The 22,901-nt window shown below is 47.5% G+C and overlaps 1 protein-coding gene, 4 non-coding genes and 1 pseudogene across 5 annotated transcripts; all 6 read left to right on the top strand.

Moving 5' to 3' along the window:
* The first annotated feature begins 352 nt into the window (after positions 1-352).
* On the top strand, positions 353-4,760 carry LOC123183177 (sugar transporter ERD6-like 4). Its single transcript, XM_044595925.1, has 17 exons — positions 353-780; positions 886-975; positions 1,232-1,291; positions 1,377-1,442; positions 1,711-1,776; positions 1,855-1,930; positions 2,083-2,147; positions 2,233-2,325; positions 2,495-2,575; positions 2,666-2,750; positions 3,223-3,269; positions 3,358-3,420; positions 3,523-3,582; positions 3,733-3,798; positions 3,886-3,945; positions 4,110-4,224; positions 4,342-4,760. Exons 1-17 carry the CDS (start codon positions 496-498, stop codon positions 4,452-4,454), a joined length of 1,491 nt encoding a protein of 496 aa, XP_044451860.1. The 5' UTR covers positions 353-495; the 3' UTR covers positions 4,455-4,760.
* A 141-nt stretch (positions 4,761-4,901) lies between these two features.
* On the top strand, positions 4,902-5,098 carry LOC123183711 (U2 spliceosomal RNA). The gene has a single exon (XR_006492745.1). It is a non-coding gene; the product is annotated as a U2 spliceosomal RNA (small nuclear RNA).
* Positions 5,099-8,457: 3,359 nt separating this feature from the next.
* Positions 8,458-8,627, top strand: LOC123183713 (uncharacterized; annotated as a pseudogene).
* A 2,977-nt stretch (positions 8,628-11,604) lies between these two features.
* Positions 11,605-11,800, top strand: LOC123183708 (U2 spliceosomal RNA). The gene has a single exon (XR_006492742.1). It is a non-coding gene; the product is annotated as a U2 spliceosomal RNA (small nuclear RNA).
* A 2,528-nt stretch (positions 11,801-14,328) lies between these two features.
* On the top strand, positions 14,329-14,525 carry LOC123183709 (U2 spliceosomal RNA). The gene has a single exon (XR_006492743.1). It is a non-coding gene; the product is annotated as a U2 spliceosomal RNA (small nuclear RNA).
* A 3,815-nt stretch (positions 14,526-18,340) lies between these two features.
* On the top strand, positions 18,341-18,537 carry LOC123183706 (U2 spliceosomal RNA). Its single transcript, XR_006492741.1, has one exon. It is a non-coding gene; the product is annotated as a U2 spliceosomal RNA (small nuclear RNA).
* Positions 18,538-22,901: the final 4,364 nt, after the last annotated feature.

Consider the following 22,901-nt stretch of genomic DNA (forward strand, 5'->3'; position numbering starts at 1 on the left):
GTACCATTTGAAAATGGATGAGACGATGGTTTAGCTTTTCTATGCATCAAATCAGATCTAGACTCCTCTATTCGTACAGTGGAGGGCTAGGGTCGCGTGCACTGATCGGATCGCTAACCACATGCAATTTAAATTGCTAACCACATGTAAATCACAATACAATACAGGCATAAGATTTACAAGTTGATGCTCAACACACATGTGGTACAGTTGGAGAAGCAAGCGTGTGACGTGGACACATACACTATTATAACGTCGACGCGCCTATGAAACGGCTGGATACCCAGAAACAGCAGGAGAGACAAATCTGGCTCCTTTATTTCTGTTGGCCTCGGACAAAACTGGATTATTCTCCAGCTCAGACACGGCTTGTCCCAAATCCGCCACCAACTTCCGGCTGACCTCTTCTTCCCACTGTCGCTCTTGCTCCTCTCGTCGTCTCCCTCCGATCTTGTCGCCACTATCCCCTCGCGCCTAGCTTGGTTTCGCTTGGCGATGAACGGCGGCGGGGGAGACGAGAGCGGCAGCGACCATGAGGGAAGCGGCACGCGGAAGCCGCTGCTGCTCAAGAACACGGGCAGCTGGTACAGGATGGTGGGGTCGTCGTCGCGGCAGATAGTCGGCGCCTCCTCCATGGCGGTGCTGCGCGAGTCCCACGTCTCGGCGCTCCTCTGCACGCTCATCGTCGCCCTCGGCCCCATCCAGTTCGGCTTCACCTGCGGCTTCTCCTCGCCCACCCAGGACGCCATGATCCGGGACCTCGGCCTCTCCATCTCCCAGGTCCCCCTCAACCAAGCTGCCCTGTCACCTCCTCCATGCTTGCTCTGCTTCTAGCTACTTCCTTGCCTAAAATGTTGACTAGCTTCGTCCGTGCGCGCTCTGCAGTTCTCGGCGTTCGGCTCACTGTCCAACGTCGGCGCCATGGTGGGCGCCATCGCCAGCGGCCAGATGGCCGAGCACATTGGCCGCAAAGGGGTGAGAAGTTTCGACCATTATTTTCTCCCTTTGACTACTACTTAAGCCAGAGTTAGGAGTTGACCTTGTACAATTAGTCTTGAATCTCGTGAGCTATTTAATTAGTTGCGTGTGGCACACTGAATTTGGAGTTGGTGTTGCAATTTTTTTGCAAATGAAGTATATAGTGAAAAAAGTTCAGGCTTCTGTTTTACTAGACTGAACTGAAGTTGCATTCGTTTACTCTAATGTGCTTGTTGTCTGATTGAAATTTCAGTCGTTGATGATTGCGGCAATTCCGAACATCATCGGTTGGCTCGCCATCTCCTTCGCGAACGTATGACATGATGCACCCGCATCTTTCCCAAGCATTTTTTCCGCACTTTTCCTTCATGCTTGCCGATCCGTGTTTTAATCTACAGGACTCGTCGTTTCTCTACATGGGACGGCTGCTCGAAGGATTTGGTGTTGGTGTCATATCCTACACGGTTCGTATAAAGTATCTTAAATGCGTATTTATTTTGTTCCTAGAATGTTCATGCCTCATGGCCTTATGCTTTCAGAGTTTTTAGTACTTCTCAGCTGCTAAAAAATGTTCAGAAAAGAAAGAGCAACTGATATGTCAATATATTGGGTGCAGAATGGTCAATAGTTTATACAAAATTTATATTACTGTCGACACAGTATTGGACTAGTTATTAATACTAGTTACAACACTAACTGTTATGTATGAATTATGTGATGCCCTCATACCAGGTGCCTGTATACATAGCAGAGATATCCCCTCAGAGCACAAGAGGAGCGCTTGGCTCCGTGAACCAGGTGCGCCGCCTATTCTCACTAGTCACAAGTACATGGATTGTTCATGTCAAGCTCACCATGCAGTTGTTCATTATGTAGCTGTCTATCACCCTTGGTATCTTCTTGGCCTATGTGCTTGGCATGTTTGTTCCTTGGAGGCTGCTTGCAGTACTAGGTGATGCAACTAAACACCTACCATATTACTGAAATTTGGTCTTGCTGCTACCATTTTGCAGTTAATTTCTGATACTCTGTTTTTGCACAGAGTTTTCAATTAATTTCTGACACCCGGTTTCTGGTGCAAATATCTGCCATCCATTCTTTCAGGAACCTTGCCTTGTACATTGTTGATTCCTGGCCTATTCTTCATCCCGGAGTCTCCAAGATGGCTGGTGTGTACATGCTCAAGTTCGATATATGAAGCAGAGCATCACTCTGAAATCTGTAATGACATTCTTTTTATGCATCTGTCTTCAGGCAAAGATGAACTTGATGGATGATTTCGAGACTTCTCTGCAAGTTTTGAGGGGTTTCGAGACTGACATCACAGCGGAAATGAATGATATAAAGGCAAGCACTTGAACTCTTTTTCTCCCTCTTATTGACTTGGAAATCCTTCTGAAGTATTTTCAGTCTAGTATAATTTCCTTAAAATCGGAAATATGTCTATATGTGTGTCACTCTTCTAGAAGTAACATCTTCGATTTTAGATTTGAACTTTTTGATTGCTGTTGTGCAGAGAGCCGTAGAATCTGCAAACAAAAAGGCTACGGTCCGTTTTCAGGAGCTGAATCAAAAGAAGTACCGAACTCCCTTACTAGTAATTTCCTTGCCCTTTTTCATATTTTTGGTCCATCACATACAAAAATTACTGTATTTTTTAAATGATAATTATGCTACATTTGGGCAGATAGGAACTGGCCTTCTAGTACTTCAAAATTTATGTGGGATAAATGGCATACTGTTTTACGCAAGTAGAATCTTCAGAGCTGCAGGTGAGTTATGCAGCATTTTTGTATCGTTTAGGCATAGTAAGTTGTAGGCATGACTTTTCGGACGGAATTAGGTTACTTTTGCTAATTTAGACTGGAATAAAAGGAGAGGTGTTTGGTTGTTTGCTACATAACCAACCTGAGAGTGACAAGTTACACTTTGGCAAAAATTTCTTTCAAGTCACAGGGTATCCCAACAGATTTATGCCCAACAATTCCTTGTTATTATGAGGTCAGCACTATGCTATCTTCAATAAAGATAATATAATAAATAACTTCATGGCATGGTTTTCCATTCTGCTTTCTCAATCAAAGTAGGAAGATGCCATTTCATTGTCTACTGTAAAATCATTCGTCTTGACCGAATAGCTTCAAAGTACCAGCAGTTTCATCTGTTTCTGAAGTACAAAAGTGATTTTCCTTAAGTACAATTGTGATACTTTGGCTTGTAAATTTGACATGTAAAGTTCATCAGGGTTCACAAACAGTGACCTGGCCACATGTGCACTTGGAGCTATTCAGGTATGTGATGTAACATGTTTTGAGGCCATTTAAGTTATCTTTTCAGCAAGGTTCGATCTTGTCTCGCTGACAGCACTGCCTCTATTAGGTTCTCGCCACCGGAGTTACAACCTCGCTACTAGATAAAGCTGGCCGAAGGATGCTCCTTATTGTAAGTTCCTCACAACCTCGCTACTAGTTTGTAAGCTGTATGTTTTTTAAATGAAGTGTAAGCTGTATGTAACTGTAATATTTTTCCCACTTCAAATTTCAGATCTCTACTGCTGGGACAACTCTGAGCCTTCTTGCAGTTTCTGTTGCATTTTTCCTCAAGGTATATTCAGGTGTATTAGCCTTTGATTCTGGTAAAAAACATGGCATTTTAAGATGCTGAGAGGCAAACACTGTTTATCACTGGGTCTCTTCCTCTTCTGCCAAAGCCACTCTGAACTTATCATATTGTTGTGATGGTTACTTGTTACAGGACAATCTACCACATGACTCTCACTCGGACTACATCTTAAGCATGGTGTCCTTGGTGGCTCTTGTGGTATGTCTGCAGTTACTTCATTTCGCCGCGTGACGTGTGTGTCGAACCCTATGCAAGAAGTCATCTTAACTTGAACGATTTCTTCAGGCTTATATCATCACCTTCTCCTTTGGCATGGGTGCCATTCCGTGGCTCATAATGTCCGAGGTAAGAGCTGCTGGCCTCTCATAGCCCTCGAGAACATTCAGATAACCACAATTCAGAGAGATGCCATGAATAACAAATTCAGAGCAAGCATCTGAAATTCACAACCGATGCATTAGGAAAGTATTCTAAATTCTTCAGTACCAACTCTGAATGAACATTTTCAGATCCTCCCGGTGGGCATCAAGAGTTTCGCGGGGAGCTTCGCGACGCTGGCCAACATGCTCACTTCCTTCGGGGTGACAATGACGGCGAACCTGCTACTGAGCTGGAGCGCTGGCGGTACGTGACTGCTCGGCGCCTCTGCTCTCCCCTCTTGCCTGTCCAAGGATTAGTTCTGAACCATGAAACTTGATGAAATTTTACGTGCTCATTCATCATCTGTATAAACAATTGCAGGGACTTTCGCGTCTTACATGGTCGTGAGCGCGTTCGCCCTCGTGTTCGTTATACTTTGGGTGCCGGAGACCAAGGGGAGGACGCTGGAGGAGATACAGTGGTCGTTCCGGTGAGCGATCTCGATCCGCGGTGCCACCCGGTCGTCGCATATGGTGTGTAGCTCTTCAAGTTAGGGTAAAAGCCGTATGTCAGGCAAGAATTGTTGCACGGTCAGCGATCTTGGCTCTTCGAACCTTGCAGCCAGTTCCCACCAAGTGGAATCAGTAGTACCAGTCACATTATTTTCTTCTTCTGTTATGTATCTTTTGTAAGTCAAATGCAGAAAATCATATTTTCAGCGGGAACGAGCAGCCCCAAAAAGGCCGTGCGTTTCCTGCCGAGGCTGTACGGCTGGGCCGGGCTTTGAGGCCCAGTCTTCATTCTTGGTTTCTGCGTCCAAACGGTAATCAAGCTAATCAAAAAGAAAAACCTCCCGGTTAGATTAGTCCCAAACCGTTTGCGCAGATCAGCATAGCTGTTCAGACGTGTATAAGAGGAGGTGCAAGGCTCCGGTTCAACTCATACCTTTCTCGGCCTTTTGGCTAAGATCAAGTGTATTATCTGTTCTTATCAGTTTAATATCTGATATGTGGACTACATGTCCACAACGATATTAAATTTATTTTTTTTGGGAGAGGATCCATCATAGTGGCTTGCCACTCAGGTCGTCGCGTGTTCCCCGGGCGTTGCACTGTAGCCCGGGCGTGGCGCACCCCAACCAAAGACAAATTAAATATTTAACTCAACTTGCAATTGATTTGATTATTGAATCTTTTAATTCAAAATAAAATGAGCTGTGAAACCACAATGGCCTAGCTCAATTAAATTGAGCTCTTGCTTTGAACCTGATCAAGTCGCTAATCACGACCCAAAGAGGTAGTCCGCGCCATTTTCCATAAGTTAGTTTTTCTTTTTGTCTTTTTGAGAATCCAATGTGTACGAAATGGTTACGAAACTCGTAATAAACATTATTTGTAGACAAGTATTTTGAAGTCTGGTGTCTACTGGTAAAAACATTATCAAGGAGCAGGGCTCCGTTTAAAGTTTGTGAGCCCCATGAGGTCAACTCATTTTTTTTTGGTTTGGTTCAAAAAGAAATGAGTGGTACAAGCTTCCTTTTTGTATCTCGGTTGACATATGAGCCGAGGGACGGTGCTCCAAAGTCTAGCTTGCTCAATTTTGACTACAAATAGTATAAGCTAGCATCGTAGGTAGTATGTTATCTTCAGTACAAATGATGAGCTACTGAGGAGTAAGGGGGGATTCGACCAAATCATAACAATGTGTTACCTTTTATTTGGGAAAAATTGGTTGCTTTTTGATAGGCGCGAGAATTTTTGTGTTTCGCCCCCCCCCCCCCTACCCACACACACACCCACCCACCCACACCCCACGCAGACACACACAAGTTTATCTTATTTGTCTCGAAAATGACTCATGATGGGCTCGAGGTCGTTACTAACCGAGTATGATCCAACTCTGGAGTTTGAACTCTCGAAACAGGCTTTTGCCCGCTTTATATATAAATAAACAACCGAACAAAGTACACAAGTGAACGATACAAAATGGAGAGGTAGCCCTCTTACAAAGCATGCCCTAGGATAATCGGATCACGCAGAACACACAAAACTACGCTACTGAAGAGAACACGAGGAGGACTAGGTACAACACCACGCTACGCCCTAGCACACTAAGCTCCATGATAAAGCTCTCAGGAGGGAAAGACGGCGTGAAGCGTAGCCGCTGACGAGTCCAAAGTGGACATGAGCTTTCACCCAAAACCCTGACAAGAAGGGAGAACCACAACGACGGCTTCAAGAAGAAAGTGGAGCCCGTGAGCGTCGCCACAGTCGGCGCAAAGCGTGGAGCTTCCGCTCGGTAGATCAACCGTGTCACACTAGGACAACCGCGGCGATCGCAGAATCCCAAATCCTGATTTGCGCGTCGCCACTGTCAACGACATGCGACGAGCCCGAGCCACTTGACGCTACCCCCTCGCCGCCCACACAACCAAGAGGGAAGCCACCACCACCGCCATAGTACCTGCAGGTCTGAAACACCGCCATCTGTCCACTTCACAGCACACCCACCACAGTTGGAAGAGTGGAGGCCTCCATCCACTCCTAGCCCGGCATCAGCCATCGATACTGGGTTAGCGCCTCCACCTTAGGAAGCGTCCACACATGCATCTCCAGCCAGCCCCGGTGGACTAGGGGGGCACGAATGGAGGACTGTCAATGTCCGTTGTCGAGCAAGTCTTAACCCTAGCCCTCCAGCCTTGGCCCAGGCTAGCACGCACAACGCCATGTCCTTGGCCTTCGGCACCGATCCGACGGCACAAGTAGCAATGTCATGTCCACCACCAACTCCCACCGCAGCCGCGAGAGGAAGACGGCGCTCACGAGCACACCCCCACACCGAGCCCAACCTCACCTACCCCAAGCACCAGCTGTCCAGCTCCGATCTGCCTCGGGCATAGATCTGGCCCGCCCGAGTACGAACCCTAACTCCAAGCCTTCCCTGTTTGCATTCGAACTCTAGCTCAAGTCAAACTGAGCTCGCTTTGTTTTATAATATGAGCTGCCAAGTTTTGATAGGCACTCAAATTTCAAGCCGTTTGCATCCCTACTTTCATGTTTTGGAATGAACAGTTTTTCTTTGTCAACGTCGTCTAAAAATGGTCCACCATTGTGTATAGAAAAACATGGTTATTGTCGCACTAAGAGCATCTCCAATAGATGGTCCAAAATTTGACGGTCCAAAACCGGAGATGTAAAATTTGGACCGCCAAAAAGTGCGTTTTGGAGCTCCGAAAAAAGCTCAACTCTAACAAATGGTCTAAATTGATGGTCTAAAAGAGCAACTCCAACAGATGGTCCAAAATGAAGATGTAAAATCGCCTTGATCGTCTTCTTCAACCTCGGGACGTCGGCCGCCTTCGTCAAATCCGTCGCCATCAAGCTCTCCCCGACCTCCCCGAGCACGCCATCCACCCCGTGATGAGCTCATCTCCCAATCCCCCTATTTTTTCCCTTCGATCGGTGTCGTTTGCCACTGCTCCCGTGCTCGTCCGTGGTCGCCATGGCCGGAGCCCGAGCTCCCCTGTACGTGTTCCTTTGCCGGCCAGCAGCGACGGAGGCGAGCAGCAGCCGACGCAAACACCACAAGCAGAGGCACAGGCACGCTGCACGGGCCAGCAGCGACGGCAGCTCGGCTGGACAGGGTCAGTGCGGGGCGGCGGCGGGGCCGGGAGGCAGTGGCAACGGGGCGGGCTAGCGAGCAGCGGCGGGCGGCGGCCTAAGGACCCGGCGGAGGCCTACATGGGCAGCCAGATCGCCGGAGGTGCCGAATCCCACCACGGTTGCCTCCTGATTCGGCGGCGCCTGGGCGGCTACGAGACGGCTTCCGGCGAGGGAGGCGAGGGGGGCGAGGGCGGCGGAGGGCGGCGTGGCGATTTGGAGCGGTGGCGGCGATGGCGGCGGGGATTTGGGCGGTGGCGGCGGCGGATTTCGGCCGGCTGGTGTTCGGGCGGGCGGATAGGCGCGGCTGTGAAATGAAATGAAGTGGCGGTGAAGCTGCCGCTCAGCTAGAGCCCTTGCGGCACGATTTCAGTTCAAAAGGACTTCGTTCAGTCGAGGTTCTGAACCAAGGACTAATTCTGAACCATGAAACCAGGCGCAAATTCACATGTTCATCATCTTTATAAACAATTTCTACGGGTACTTTCGTGTCGTACATGGTGGTCGTTCTTCGGGTGCCGGAGACAATTGGGATTATGGGAGGAACCTGGAGGAATACAGTGGTCCAACATACGCAGAAACCTAAAACATATTTTCATGAACGAAAAAATAATCCAGAATTGCCGTGCATCATGCATGAAGCCGTATTACGGGGCCTTTGAACATATGGGCTTTGAGGCTTTCTGTCTTCTAGATGGGTTTCTGGGCCCAAACGTTAATCAAGCTAGTTGAAATCAGATAGAAAACCTCCCGCTTAGAATAGTCCCACACGGCTTAGGCAGTTCCTCACAGGTGGTCGGACGGGTATAAGAGCAGGGGTAAGGCTCCTTTTCAACTCATACCTTTCTCGGCCTTTTGGCTAAGATCAAGTGTAGTATCTGTTCTTATCAGTTTAATATCTGATATGTGGACTACATGTTCACAACGATATTAAATTTATTTTTTATGGGGAAGGATCCATCATGTTCCCCGGGCGTTGCACTATAGCCCGGGTGTGGCGCACCCCAACCAAAACTAATATAAGCTTTTAACTTGACCAAATCTTATTGTTCAAATTTCAAAATAAATGAATTGTGAAATCAGTGTTTAAGTTGAGCCAAGGGTGACAAGCTAAATTTTGACTCCGACATAATAGCTTGGTCGTACTATGTTAGCCATGTTACTTTTGGTACGTAGAGTAAAAATTGCTGCTGTTTTGGATTGAGAACAAATCAGTTGCATTTTAATAGATCGTGAAATTTCGCCCCATCCCCCCTCCCCTCGATTTTTTGTCTTCCCAGGCAATGGCCCAAGATCGACCAGGTCGTTACATAATACTCCCTCCGTCCCATAATATAAGACGTTTTTGCAAGCTGACATAGCTTGGAAAAACGTCTTGTATTGTGGGACGGAGGGAGTACAAGTTTGCAGCTTGAACTCTAGCTAAAGTCAAACTGAGCTCGCTTACAGGTTTTGGAATACATAATACAAGTTGACCTGAGTTTAGTCTAGGTCATTCAAATTCAACACGTTTATATCCCTACTTTCATGTTTTCGAATGAAAAAGGAAATCGTCATCATCGGATAAAATAATTTCATTGGTCTACCGGGCTATAGAAGTACTTGGTTCTTGTTGCGCTAGCGGGGCAACACAAATCTGGAAGGAGGTGATTTCAACTCTTTGATTGCTATTGTGTAGATTGCTGTAGCACCTGCAAGTTATCTATCACCCTTGGTATCTTCTTGGCCTATGTGCTAGGCATGTCTGTTCCTTGGAGCTTGCTGGCAGTACAAGCTACTGCAACTAAACACCTATCATATTACTGAGGTTTGCTCTTGCTGCTACCAATTTGCAGTTCATTCCCTCTTTTTGCGAGAGTTTTCGGTTAATTTTATGACACCCGTTTTCTGATGCAAATATCTGGTATTCAGTATTTCAGGAACCTTGCCTTGCACTTTGTTGATTCCTGGTATATTCTTCATTCCAAAGTCTCCAAGATGCTGGTGTGTATATGCTCAAGTTCGATATTTGAAACAGAGCATCATTCTGAAATCTGTAATGACATTCTTTTTACGCATCTGTCTCAACGGATTTTAGTTACAAGTACTCTGAATTCTTCAATTCCCAACTCTGAATGAATGAAAATTTTCAGATCCTCCCAGTGGGCATCAGGAGTTTCAGTTCAGAAGGACTTCGTTCAATCGATGTTTAGGATGGAGCCATCACATGACTGCTCGGCCCTTGTGCTCTCCCCTCCCCTCTCGCCAGCCCGACAAAGACTGGATTCCTCTTTGCACAATCTCTACATTTTTTTTTTTGAAAAAGGAGGATGATCCCCAGCCTCTGCATCGGGAAGATACATGCGGCCATTTTATTGATTATTCTCGAGGACCTTACAAAGTAGAACAAAAATATGCCTGAACCGCCATCTTGGCAACATCTGCCGCTACTCCTATCCAAATGATGAAGGGGTGCAAGCTGGGCCACATACCCAGACCTCTCACCTAAGTCTAACATCTAAAGCCGGAGGCCCCGACCAAGCCATCTGCCGGGTCCAGGGCTCAAACCGGTCCGACTCACTCACATGTGTCGTCGCCGCCATCTTCCACTGGTCCATCTTCAGAGCAGATTGAGGTGACAACCTTGGCAGGTCCTTCGCCATCGACGCCACCACGACGCCAAACGACGACCTCCACCTACGCGAGCCTTGGCAGGTCCTCCGCCATTGACGCAACCACGACGCCAGCCGACGACCTCCACCTATGCGAGTCCATCTCCAAGCAACAGACGTAAATCCATGCTAGGATAGGGCCGCACCACCGCCGTCGCCCACCACCCACAAGCGCCACACAACCCCAAGGTTCCCAAAGCGGCGCCTTCAAGAAGGGACGACGCCGTGAGCGCCGCCGCCGCCCAATAAAGTTAGGGCTTTCGCCCAGGAGACCTAGGGGAAGGTGAAGTGAGAAGATCAGTCCATACCGACGCCTCCAAGGAGGGGAACGGCGCCCTCAGGCGTCGCCGTCGGCGCGGCCGGTCATGGCCGGCCAGGGATTTCGCCCGAACTAGATCCCCGCCACCAGCAGCGCCTCCTGTACAGAACCGGGGACCAAGAGGAAGCGCGGCCCGACCAGGCTGGCCCGCACGCCGAACAGGGGAGGAGGCGAGGCGCTAGATCGCGCGCACCGACCGCCGCCGGCCGCCAACGACGACCGGATCCCGCCGCCCGCGCGGCTGGGACACCAAATCCACCGCCCGCACGGCTGCTAGCCGGCCGTGCCTTGCCAATGGAGCCGCCGCTCCAGATCCGGGGTTCCCCACGCAGATGCAGGGCAACCGAGGCCCCGCCGCCACCATCCTTGACGCCCCGGGCTTGCCCGACGGCTGCCTCAGGCGGCGGCGAGGAAGGGAAGAGGGGGGGGGGTGTGGTGAGGAGGAGGGGCTGCTAGGGTTGGGAGGAGGAGCGGCGGCTAGGGTGGGAGTTAACAATCTCTACATGCAGGGACCTTTGAATCGTACATGGTCATGAGTACGTTCACCCTTGTGTTCGTCGTGCCTCGGGTTCCGGAGTCCAGGGGGAGGTCGTTCCGGTGAGGGATTTCGAGCCGCGTTACCCGGTCATCGCATATTGGTATGCAGGAGTTAGTTTGAACAGACTCGAAATCTTGGCTCTGAGAGTGTTCAAGCTAGCTCCCACCAAGTGAACGTAGTAGTACGAGTCACTTTTTTTTTTCCTATCCTATCTTTTGTAAGACAAGTCGCAAGAAAGAAAAAACATCTTTTCAGGGCAACAAACTACAAGCCCGTGTGTTTCCCTCCTAGAGGCCGTATTGGTGGGCCTTGAAACGTACGGGCTTTGAGGCTTTCTATCGTACTGCTGGGCTTCTGCGCCAAAACGTTAATGAACTGCAAAATCCTCAAAGGCTAGATTAGTCCCACACCGCTTGTGCTGCTCGACCGAGCCGTCCGGAAGGGTACAAGGGGAGGGGCAAGGCTCTGTTTCAACTCATACCTTTCTCGGCCTTTTGGCTAAGATCAAGTGTAGTATCTGTTCTTATCAGTTTAATATCTGATACATGGACTACATGTCCACAACGATATTAAATTATTTTTTATGGGCGAGGATCCATCATAGTGGCTTGCCACTAGGGTCCTCGTGTGTTTTCCGGGCGTTGCACTACTGCCCGGGTGTGGCGCACCCCAACCAAAACCAACTTAACCTTTTTACTTGGAATTTTGGTTGTACATTGCCATCGGTGAAGATAGCGGCTTACAGATCCAATCTCTCATTGGGTCATCTGTGATTAACATGAATACATTAAATTTTTCCTAAGAAATCCAGTGTCTACTAAACCATTAAACTGTTGGCTACTTAGATAAGGTATTTTGAATTATGAGCTTATTGGTTTGTAAAAACATTAACCAGCTAGTATGGCTCTGTTAAAAGCTCATGGCTTGTGAGCAGCTTGAGAATGACTCAGGTTTTAGTTGGACGTGAAAATATATGAGGCAGAGTATGAGCTTCCTTTTGTATCATTGTTGGAAAAATTAGCCGAAAGGTAGCTCACAGAATTTTAAATCCACATGAGTCAAACTAGCATGTAGGTACGTTATCTTTGATACATATAATGAGAATTGTACTGATTTGTTACCTTTATGTTTTGGAATGAAAAGTTATAAGTCACAAACTGTGAAATAAAGCAAGTTTGCAGAACTAGCAAATAATACTGAAACTGAAGTACCCAAGGAAGACTGAACTTAAAATTAAATAATAACTTGAGCAATCGAAGCAGCCGGTGCTCCTCATCCTGATCAAGGTCTTCTTCCCAACGTTCCAGCTCAATCCTACACGTCCTTATACATGGACCGGTCCCTGAAAGCAGCCGGCAAATGCATGTTTTGTAAGCAAAAGTGGCCTGAAAAAACAAGGTTCTTACCAACAATTCCGAGTGCTGACGCTACTCTAATCTAACCACAAGTCCACTAATATAAAAAAAAGTATTTTGTTTCTGGTTCTATTATATACCAATGTGCAGGTACTGCGTTGGTAATGAAATTATTTGATTAATTGAAAAACCCTAGAACAAAAGGCAAAGCTTTATGCTTTTTTGACTTGGCCTAGTTTAGTTGGGAACATTTATGTTTTATATCAAATATCACTTTTGCAGTTCCTTCGCAGGTCACCAATGGCGGATCTGCACGTGCCTAAGGTTCCGCGATGTCGGTCCCCCAGATTGACAAGGCGTTGATTCATCCGGCATGGGAAAGGAGCTAATTAACGGTTGCCGAAACAAGAAGTAGCTGGATGCAATCAGGACCGTGTGCACACATAAATATTTGATGGGAAGAAAGGACCGTGCAGAAAAAGTAGGCAAGCTGCTTGCAAAATGATCCATACTTTAGTACTCGTATTTTCTAAATACATGAATAAATGGTATGTAATGCTGCTGCTATTACGGTACTACCTATAGGCTTTCAGGTTTCCTGCGACTCAATAAATTCACATGTTGCTTATACCTGAACCTTTCTGAACGAACCTACCTAAATCCTTATCTTGATCTAGCAATGAAGAGTATATCTAACAAGAATTCAATTCTACCTACCTAAATCCTTATCTTGAACAACATAAACTTGAGTTTTATTGCACAATAGTAGATAAAAGGTTGGCATTTTTTCTATAGGCCGGGAGCCGACGTGGTGAGAGGTCCCCTAACCGGGACACCATCAAAATAGGCAAAAGTGTTTTTAGCCCGAAAAGACGCAGTAAAGGATCCTACCCTATTTCTTGTATTACCTTGAATTTCGGGTATATTTTGCGAAAAAAAGATAGAGACGCCTATCAAAAAGATACTCCAAAGGCTTCGGGACCGAGGTCTCATTAGCTGAAGAAGACCCAGGCCAATCCACGTGGCCTCTTTGACCAACGTCAGCGACAGAGACATATAGTAAATTGTTCCGCGGGCATCACAATAAGTCCTCTGTCCTACAACAAGTGCTGCGACAAACCTGTACCAAGTCCCAACGATTGTCTGGAGTCTGCCGGAGTGAAGCAGGGGCCAAACGTGTTTTAAAGGTGAGTAACACTAATGAATTATTCCTTTTTCCGTCGAACTATTATAGGTCAGCGCATGCATTTGAATTACACAACCGATGCATTAGCGAAGTAATCTGAATTCTTCAGTTCCAACAATGAGTGCACATTATCAGATCCTTCCTGACGGCATAAAGAGTTTCACGGGGAGCTTCGCTCGCCACACTCGCCCAACATGCTCACTTCCTTGGCGGTGACGATGACGGCAAAACTTGCTGCTCAGCTGGAGCGCTGGAGGTTACTACTTCTGCACTCCTATCTTGCCTGCCTGGATCAATGATCCTGACCAAAAACCTGAATAAATTTTACATTCCTTTCTTTGAACAATCTCTACATGCAGGGACATCCACGTTTTCCTTTTTTTTAGGGAAGCAGGGACATCCACGTTTTCCTTTTTTTTTTAGGGAAGCAGGGACATCCACGTTTTCCTTTTCTTTGAACAATTATCGGCCAGTCACGCTGAGGCCGTATGACTGGGCCTTTAAACATATGGGCTCTATCTTATTGCTGGGTTTATGCGCCCCAACAGTAATAATGTGAAACGGAAATCCTCAAGGTTAGATTAGTCCCACACTGCCTACGCAGGTTAGAGGAACTGGTCAGACGTGTATAAGAGGAGGTGCAAGGTTCCCTTGCAACTCATACCTTTCTCGGCCTTTTGGCTAAGATCAAGTGTAGTATCTGTTCTTATCAGTTTAATATCTGATATGTGGACTACACGTTCACAATGATATTAAATTTATTTTTTGTGGGGGAGGTTCCATCATAGTGGCTTGCCACTAGGATTCTTGCGTGTTCCCTGGGTGTTGCACTACAGCCCGGGTGTGGCGCACCCCAACCAAAACTAAATTAACCTTTTTACTTTTGTTCCCTGGGCTTCAGACACGGTTCATGGTATCTTCCTTCTCTAGTTGAATTGTTTAGAAAGAAAGATCATTTGGCAGAAAAAAAAGGAATGTTCTCTGAGATGTGAATACATTGGATGCAGAATGATACCGTGAACGAGGTGCCTGTATACATAGCAGAGATATCTTCTGAGTCACAAGTACATGTGTCAAGCTCACCGTGCAATTGATCGTTATGTAGTTATCTATCACCCTTGGTATCTTCTTTGCCCTATGTGCTAGGCATGTTTGTTCTTTGGAGGTTGCTTGCAGTACTAGGTAATGCAACCATATTACTGAAATTTGGTCTTGCTGCTATCATTCTACCCAAAAAGTTTTTCGCCCCGCTTTATATATAAAGCATCACCCATACATTACAACCATCAACACAATAAAGAAGGAAAAGAAGAGAAAAGAAAATCGACAAGGATACAAACACTACGGAACAACAAGCGACGACCTCCGATCATGCCAACGACGCAACCGCGACAAGGGAGCAATTCGCCACCAGAGGGAGGCCAGGCTCCATCAACTCCCAAGGGCCAACCCTGTTGTCCTACCTTCCGCCGTTGCCTCCGAAGAGGGCACCCCTGCCCTCTCGTCCTGGATCGAAGGACGCCGACCCGTCAGGAGGCAGAACAGCTCACCCCCGAGCACGGATGGACTGGCCAACATGTTGCCGGGGAGAGGACGAGCCCTGGCCACCTCACCTCTCACAGGAACCCAAACATCGCGCCCGTCACCGGCCAAGACCAAGAAGCCCACCGCCATTGCCGAGAAGGGACACGACATAAACAGGCAAACCACCACCGCACCGAGCTCCTGACCATCCTGGACTCCCATGGCAGCGTCTTCAAGAAGAAAACGACGCCGATGCGCCGACGCCACCCAATCAAGAGATTTTATGCTTTCGCCCGGGACCATGGGGTGGAGGCGAGGAGAGGGTCTCGATGTCGCCCACCAGAGGGAGAACGGCGCCGCGAGCGTCGCCAACATCGTGACCGGCACCGCCGGTCAAGGGTTTCCCCCGACCCAAAGCTCGCATCGCCATTGCTCTGCCAACAAGCCGAGCAGGACGTCCGGAGGAAGCCCGCAGACCGGCTAGCAGAGGAGGAAAAGCGTGGTGAAGCCGCCAACTTCAGATCGAATCCAAGCCCACCGCCGACTCGCCGCCCAGCACGGCCAAGACGGCGCACCGAGTGCTGGCGCCAAACCCCGTCGACAAGGGGGAGACGCCCTCTCCAGCAGTAGCCGCCGCCACCCGCAATGCCCGCCGCTCCCAGGGGGCCAGATCGGCCTCCAGCACGTCTCCGCCGACGGAGGCCCCGCCGGACCCAGCTCCCCCACGGGCGGCGGCCTGCGCCACCGAGATCCCGACCAGGAGAGGAAGGAGAGAGCCCCGCCGCTGCAAGCGCCGCACGGGCTTTGCCCGGCGGACACCCTCCGGCGGCGGCGAGGGGGAGGAGTGAGCGAGGAGGGAGTCTTGCGCCGGCGACGGAGGGGAACCTCCCGTGACGCGCTCGTGGGAGCGGGGGGGGGGGGGGGGGGGGGGCTGCTACCATTTTACAGTTTGCTCACTCTTTTTGTGAGAGTTTTCAGTTAGTGCCCATTCTTTCAGGAATCTTGCCTTGTACATTGTTGATTCCTGGTCTATTCTTCATTCCGGAGTCTCCAGGATGGCTGGTGTGTATATGCTCAAGTTTGATACACGAAACAGAGTATCTGTCTGAAATCTGTAATGCCATTCTTTTTACAAATCTGTCTTCAGGCAAAATCAACTTGATGGATGATTTCAAGAGTTCTCTACAAGTTTCGAGACCGACATCACAACGGATGTGCATGATATAAAGCACTTGCACTTGTTTCTCTTGTTTTATTGACCTGGAAATCCTTCTGAAGTATTTTCAGCCTAGTATAATTTACAAACATTGGAACTATGTCTGTATGTATGTCATTCTTGTAGAAGCAACATCGTTGATTGTAGATTTGAACTTTTGATTGCTGTTGTGCAGAAAGCCGTAGCATCTGCAAACAAAAAGGCCACGACCCGTTTTCAGGAGCTAAATCAAAAGAAGTACCGAACTCCCTTACTAGTAATTTCCATACCCTTTTTCACCTTTTGGTTCATTACATACCAAAACCACTGCATTTCTTTAAATGATAGTCATGCTACATTTGGGCAGATAGGAACTGGCCTTCTAGTACTACAAAATTTATGTGGAATAAATGGCATACTGTTCTATGCAAGTATATGTCCGGTGCTTTTCTTCTCGTTCAGGCATATCAAGTTCCAGGCATGACTTTTTGGATGGAATTATGATAGCTTTGCTAAATTAGATTAGAACTGTCGGAGAGGTGTTTGCTACATAACCGACCTGACAGTTACAAGTTTCACTTTGGCAAAAAAAATTGAAGTCACAGGATGTCACAGCAGATTTATACCCAATAATTCCTTGTTATCAGTTCAGCCTCTCCTTCGGGATGCGTGCCATTCCATGGCTCATAATGTCCGAGGTAAGAGCTGCTGACCTCTCATAGCCCTTAAGAGCATTCAGATAACCATTATTCAGGGAGATGTCGTGAGTAAAAATTCAGAGCAAGCGTCTGAATTTCACAACCGATGCATTAGCAAAGTATTATTCTTCAGTTCCAACACTGAAGGAACATTTTCAGATCCTCCTGGGGAGCTTCGCGACACTGGCCAACATGCTCACTTCCTTCGGGGTGACAATGACAGCAAACCTGCTGCTGAGCTAGAGCACTGGCGGTACGGTTTGCCTATCTGAGTAAGAGATGTTGGCCTCTCATAGCCCTTAAGAGAATTCAGATGACCATAATTCAGAGAGATGCCATGAATAACAATTCAGAGCAAGCATCTGAATTACACCACCGACGCATAAGCGGAGTATTCTGAATTCTTCAGCTCCAACTTTGCATGAATATTTACAGATCCTTCCGGTGGGCATCAAGAGTTTGGGGGGGGGGAGCTCACCAACATAGTCACCTCCTTCGGGGTAACAATGACAGCAAACCTGCTACTGAGATAGAGCGCTGGCGGCTCTGTTGTGCCCTCTTGCCTTGCCAAGGATTAATTCTGAACCATGAAACTTGATGCACTTTTACATGTTCATTCATCATCTCCGTAAACAGTTCCTGGGCTTTCGCGTCGTACATGGTCGTGAGCGCGTTCACCCTCGTGTTCGTCGTCCTTTGGGTGCCGGAGACCAAAGGGAGGACCCTAGAGGAGATACAGTGGTCGTTCCGGTTAGGGATCTCGATCCGCGGTGCCCGGTCATCGCATATTGGTGTGTGGCTCTTCATGTTAGTATAAACCGTATATCAGGCAAGAGTTGCTTTGGACTGATTGGAAATGTAGGCCGTGGGGACGTTCAAGCTAGTTCCTACAAAGGGAACGTAGTAGTACGAGTCACGTTTCTTTTTTCTATCCTATCTTTTTTATGAGAAACACCTGTATCTGTTTTTCTTTCTATCCAATCTTTTGTAAGTAAAGTCACAAGAAAAAAAACCATATTTTCAGGGCAACAACCTAGGAGCCCGTGTGTTTTCCTCCTAGAGGCCGTATTGGTGGGCTTTTAAACGTGCGGGCTTTGGGGCTTTCTATCATATTGCTGGGCTTCTATGCCAAAACGTTAATAAACTGCAAACACAACACAAACCCTCAAGGTCAGATTAGTCCCACCTCGCTTGCGCAGCTCGGCGGAACCGGCCGGAAGGGTATAAGAGCAGGGGCAAGGCTCCATAGTAACTCATACCTTTCTCGGCCTTTTGGCTAAGATCAAGTGTAGTATCTGTTCTTATCAGTTTAATATCTGATATGTGGACTACATGTCCACAACGATATTAAATTTATTTTTTGTGGGGGAGGATCCATCATAGTGGCTTGCCACTAGGGTCCTCGTGTGTTCCCCGGGCGTTGCACTATAGCCCGGGTGTGGCGCACCCCAACCAAAACAAAATTAACCTTATTTTGCTTGTGATTTTATTAAGCATAATTCTAACTTATTTAAAATATCCTCATTTTGGCTATATAGATGTTCTCTACATTTCCATGGGTAAACATTCGTTTTGTGTCCAGAATATCTTGTGCAGCTGTTGAATCCGCTAATGATCAACATGAGTGGGGTAGTACATTAATTCTTTCATGGGAAATCCAATGTCTACTAAACTACTCCGTAGTAAATTGTTAGCTACTTAGGTACATATTGTAATGTGCTTTTTGGTTAGTAAACACTTTTACCTCGGATTAGGGATTTCATTAAAAGCTCGCGGCTTGAGATCAAACTCGGGGTTTAGCTGGACGTGAAAATATATGAGCCGGGTATGAGCTTCTTTTTGTATCACTGTTGGAAAATGAGATGAAAGGTAGCTCACAAATTTTTAATCGACATGAGTCGAACTAGCATGGTAGGTATGTTATATATCTTTAATAAATATATAACGAGAATTGTTATCTTTATGTTTTGGAATGAAAAGTGTGTTGCCTTTTAATAGGTGGGCACGGAAATTCCCACAAGTTAGGGAATCACGTTGACACTGCACGCAAGATCTTTTAGGACTTCTTATCTGCCTCGAGATTGAGCATGCACGCAAGATCTTCCAGGACTTCTTTTGTGCCTCGAGATTGAGCAGAATATGAAACATCTTTGCCACTTGAACTCTAGCCCATGTCAAACTGAGCTCGCTGCTTTTTAATACGAGTTGAACTGGGTTTAATCTAAGTCACTTAGATTAAACTCATTTGCATCTCTACTTTTAGAATTTCGTATGTAATTTTTACTATGTTTGAGGTGTTTTGTACTTCCAGTGAACTTGGATAATAGATCTGATTCATTTTCGCAAAAAAAAGTCGGGTATAAGTTTAGGCAAGAATTGATCTTTGCAAGAATCTTGGCTCATGAGTCATCAAAGTCAATTGCTAGGTGACTTTATGTTGCTGTGTAAGAAATAAAGTTGAAGGAAATTTTTATACATTGATGAAACAGATGACATCACACATATTTAGTGAATGATTGGGTGTCTTCCAGGATAATACAAAACACAAATGAAAATAAGTCACAAACTGGGAAATAGGGCAAGTTTGTAGAACTAGCAAATAATACTGAAACTGAAGTAAGCGAGGCAGATTGAACTCAAAATAAAATAATAACTTGAGCAATTCAAGCAGCCCGTGCTCCTCATCCTGATCAAGGTTCTCTTCCCAACGTTCCAGCTCAATCCTACACCTCCTTATACATCGGTAGATCCCTGAAAGCAGTCGCCAAATGCATGTTTGCTAGCAATCAAAGTCTATTTCCATACAGCCAGAGAAAAAAAATCGCTGTATAATAGTAGAACAACTTCCGATCTTCTCATCGATCAGTCAAAGGAAAACTTCGATCTTTACCAGTTCCAAAACTGCTGTTACAAAAGTAACCGGCCAGAAAATTTCAACAACAGAAGTGATTCTAACCACCAACAATTCCGAGTGCTGACTCTATTCTAATTTCCACTAATTCCAAAAATATAACAAGCAGCATTGGGCACAAATAAATATTTGATGGGAAGAAAGGACGCTGCAGAAAAAGTAGGCACTACACAAAAACCGGCTTTTGCAAACTGATCTGTACTTTAGTATTTTCTGAATTCGTGAATAAAATGGTATGTAATGGTGCTGCTGTGTTACGGTATTATTACCTTCAGGCTTTCAGGTTTCCGCCCATGTAGCAGGATCAAATAGTGTACCTGAACCTTCCTGATTGGTAAGATATCGAAATTTTCCAAAGTACTGAAATACATCCTTACCCTATTTAATCCAAGAAATTCACTTCGAAATTCAAATTCAGCCAGGCAGTTTGGTAACAGCACCTCAAGGTCAAAATTAATTAGTAAAACTACCAACGGAACAAACAACTTGGTTGAAAAGGTCGACCAACACAATTATGTGACATGCAAACTCATATCTGCGAAAGCAGAAGAAGTTTAGAATGGAGAGGGAAGAAAAGGCGAGGAAGCTAGCTCAGTAACCAAGCCAGCAATAGCAATAGCCAGTACAAAGTAAGTAATACACAATTTGCAAGAAATAAACATGTGAGATGTAAATTAATACCTGTGAAATCAGCCGAGAACATGTTTGAGAACTGACAGGGAGAAAGGACTGCAGAAGACGACACCTGTGCCTGACCATGTCTGCATCTTTGCCGGAGAGGTCTTCCTCTCCTTGAATATATGGAGAAACCGAAACTATTGCCTCTTTGATGATATCAATAACAACCATGGAAAGCTTGTCAACATTGTCCCTCGGCTCACACACGATGAAGTGTATGAGATCGGGCTCGTCTCTATTCACAAGAGGGGAACATGGGCACACAGTTGTGCGGTAGAAGACGCTTACGGGCGGCTAGGCGCCGAAATGTTTGAGATGTAATCACCGCCTCCTTGTGCCAAACATTATCTTCTGACGATGCACGGGCATGGCAGGTGATGGTGAAGCTAGAATAAGGATCAAGCGGCCCAAAAAAGGTACCACCGTCACGGGCAACGTCGATAAACTTGAGGAGATCGCTCTCTTTCCCCGCGCGCACAGACCGCGGCACATCTCATGTGTCTCTCCTAATGTTTTAAATAGCGGGCTACGGAAAATAGCAGCGGACCTTCAAATCAGCTATAGCGGGCTATAGCAGGCTATAGAGGGCTATTTTTGAAGGCGACCATTTAGCGGCACCCTACTGAAAAGGTTATAGCGGGCTATAGCGGAGCTATAGCCGGCTATTTAAAACTATGGTCTCTCCGCTTGACGAGGAATCCCGAGGACGATTGTTGATAGGCAGTCGGCTGTAATAGATGATTCTACGTGGTCTTGTTTCTAGTGCATCATGACATGGCTTGTAGGACAGGATACCTCCCTGGTGGTAATCAACCCAGATCACGCAGTCGTTCGATATGATGGTGGCATCCGTCGACCAACAGGTCAGGTCGGTGAACTCCTCCTTTGTATGTTGGATGGGCAGCGTCAGAATCTCCCACTTGCCCTCGGCATCATTATCATCAGAGCCATCGGTCGACAGAGGGGAGCGGAAGACGCACAGTTCTGCTCCAATAGCACTGTTCTTTGCTGAAACACAGAACTTGGCCAGCTGCAGCACGGTGGAGTCATCCCTGCCGCAATATATTCCGATGGTGTCCCGGTTGAACCAGCGATCCATTGTTGTGTCCTCGCCCCACAGTTTCCGCACAATGGGTACGGTGCACGCCGGGAGCCGCTTGAGCCGGGATTCACCAGCCCCTTGGGCGGTATGGAAGACGAAGTAGCCTGCCGGTAAGGGTCACTGTCGTCGAGGCCCAGCTCGGAGGTGAGGCTGAGCAGGAGGAGGTCCCGGTGGGCGGACAGGAGTTCGGACCCCATGTCGGACCCGTCGTAGGTGCGTGGACCGCACGGCCACTGCACGTAGATGCGGGAGAAGGCCGGAGGGGCGGCGGGGAGCAATGCGACGGCGAAGGGGTCTCCGAGGGAGGTGACGGAGTTGGCCCTCAAGGGCGCGGCCGCTTCGTCCGGGAAGGCGGAGGAGTCGCCGCCGTCATCGTCGTCGTCCCTGCGGAACACAAAGCGCTCCAGCATCACCCACGAGGCCTCCACGGCCGGACGATCTGAGTTCAACATAGTGGTGGACATGTTAAGCATCGGCCATAACGAAGAGGTGTTGCCGTATACTGAGCCATGGCCATGGATCGGCGAAAACGAAACGAACTTTCGGCGTGTTAGGGTTTGATTTAGGTGTGGCGGATCGCGTTGTAGCTTTATGATGAGAAGTCTTGAGACGGACTATGGAACACTTTCCAAGGCATCTCCTACAACCGCCTCGCCGGCCGACCCGCAGCGACCTCTCCTACAACCGCCTCGCGGGGTTGGACATCTCCCTACTCCGCGGCGGCCTCAACTTCCCGGGCCACGCGGCCACCTGATGCCATGCGACCACTGAACTTTAGACGACCATGGCGCTCAGCCGCGGGAGGGCCAGCAGCATTATCACGCCCTCAGATATAGGCTACTCAACGAACCGCTGCTCCGCCGAGATCATATTTTCAGCGAGAACAACCCCAGAAAGGCCGTGTGCTTTGTGTTTCGTGCACATGCCGTATTGGCGTATTACTGGGCCTCAAGCATTATGGGCTTTCAGGCTTTCTATTTTATTGCTGGGTTTATGCACCCAAATGTTAATGAAGTAATTAGACAGAAAACCATCCGGTTAGATTAATTAGTCCCACACCGCTTGCACTGCTCAGCGGAGTCGGTCGTACGTGTATAAGAGGAGGGGAAGGCGCCGGTTCAACTC

Source organism: Triticum aestivum, chromosome 1D (genome assembly GCF_018294505.1).
Source record: "Triticum aestivum cultivar Chinese Spring chromosome 1D, IWGSC CS RefSeq v2.1, whole genome shotgun sequence".
In the NCBI taxonomy this organism is placed as follows: Eukaryota; Viridiplantae; Streptophyta; class Magnoliopsida; order Poales; family Poaceae; genus Triticum; species Triticum aestivum.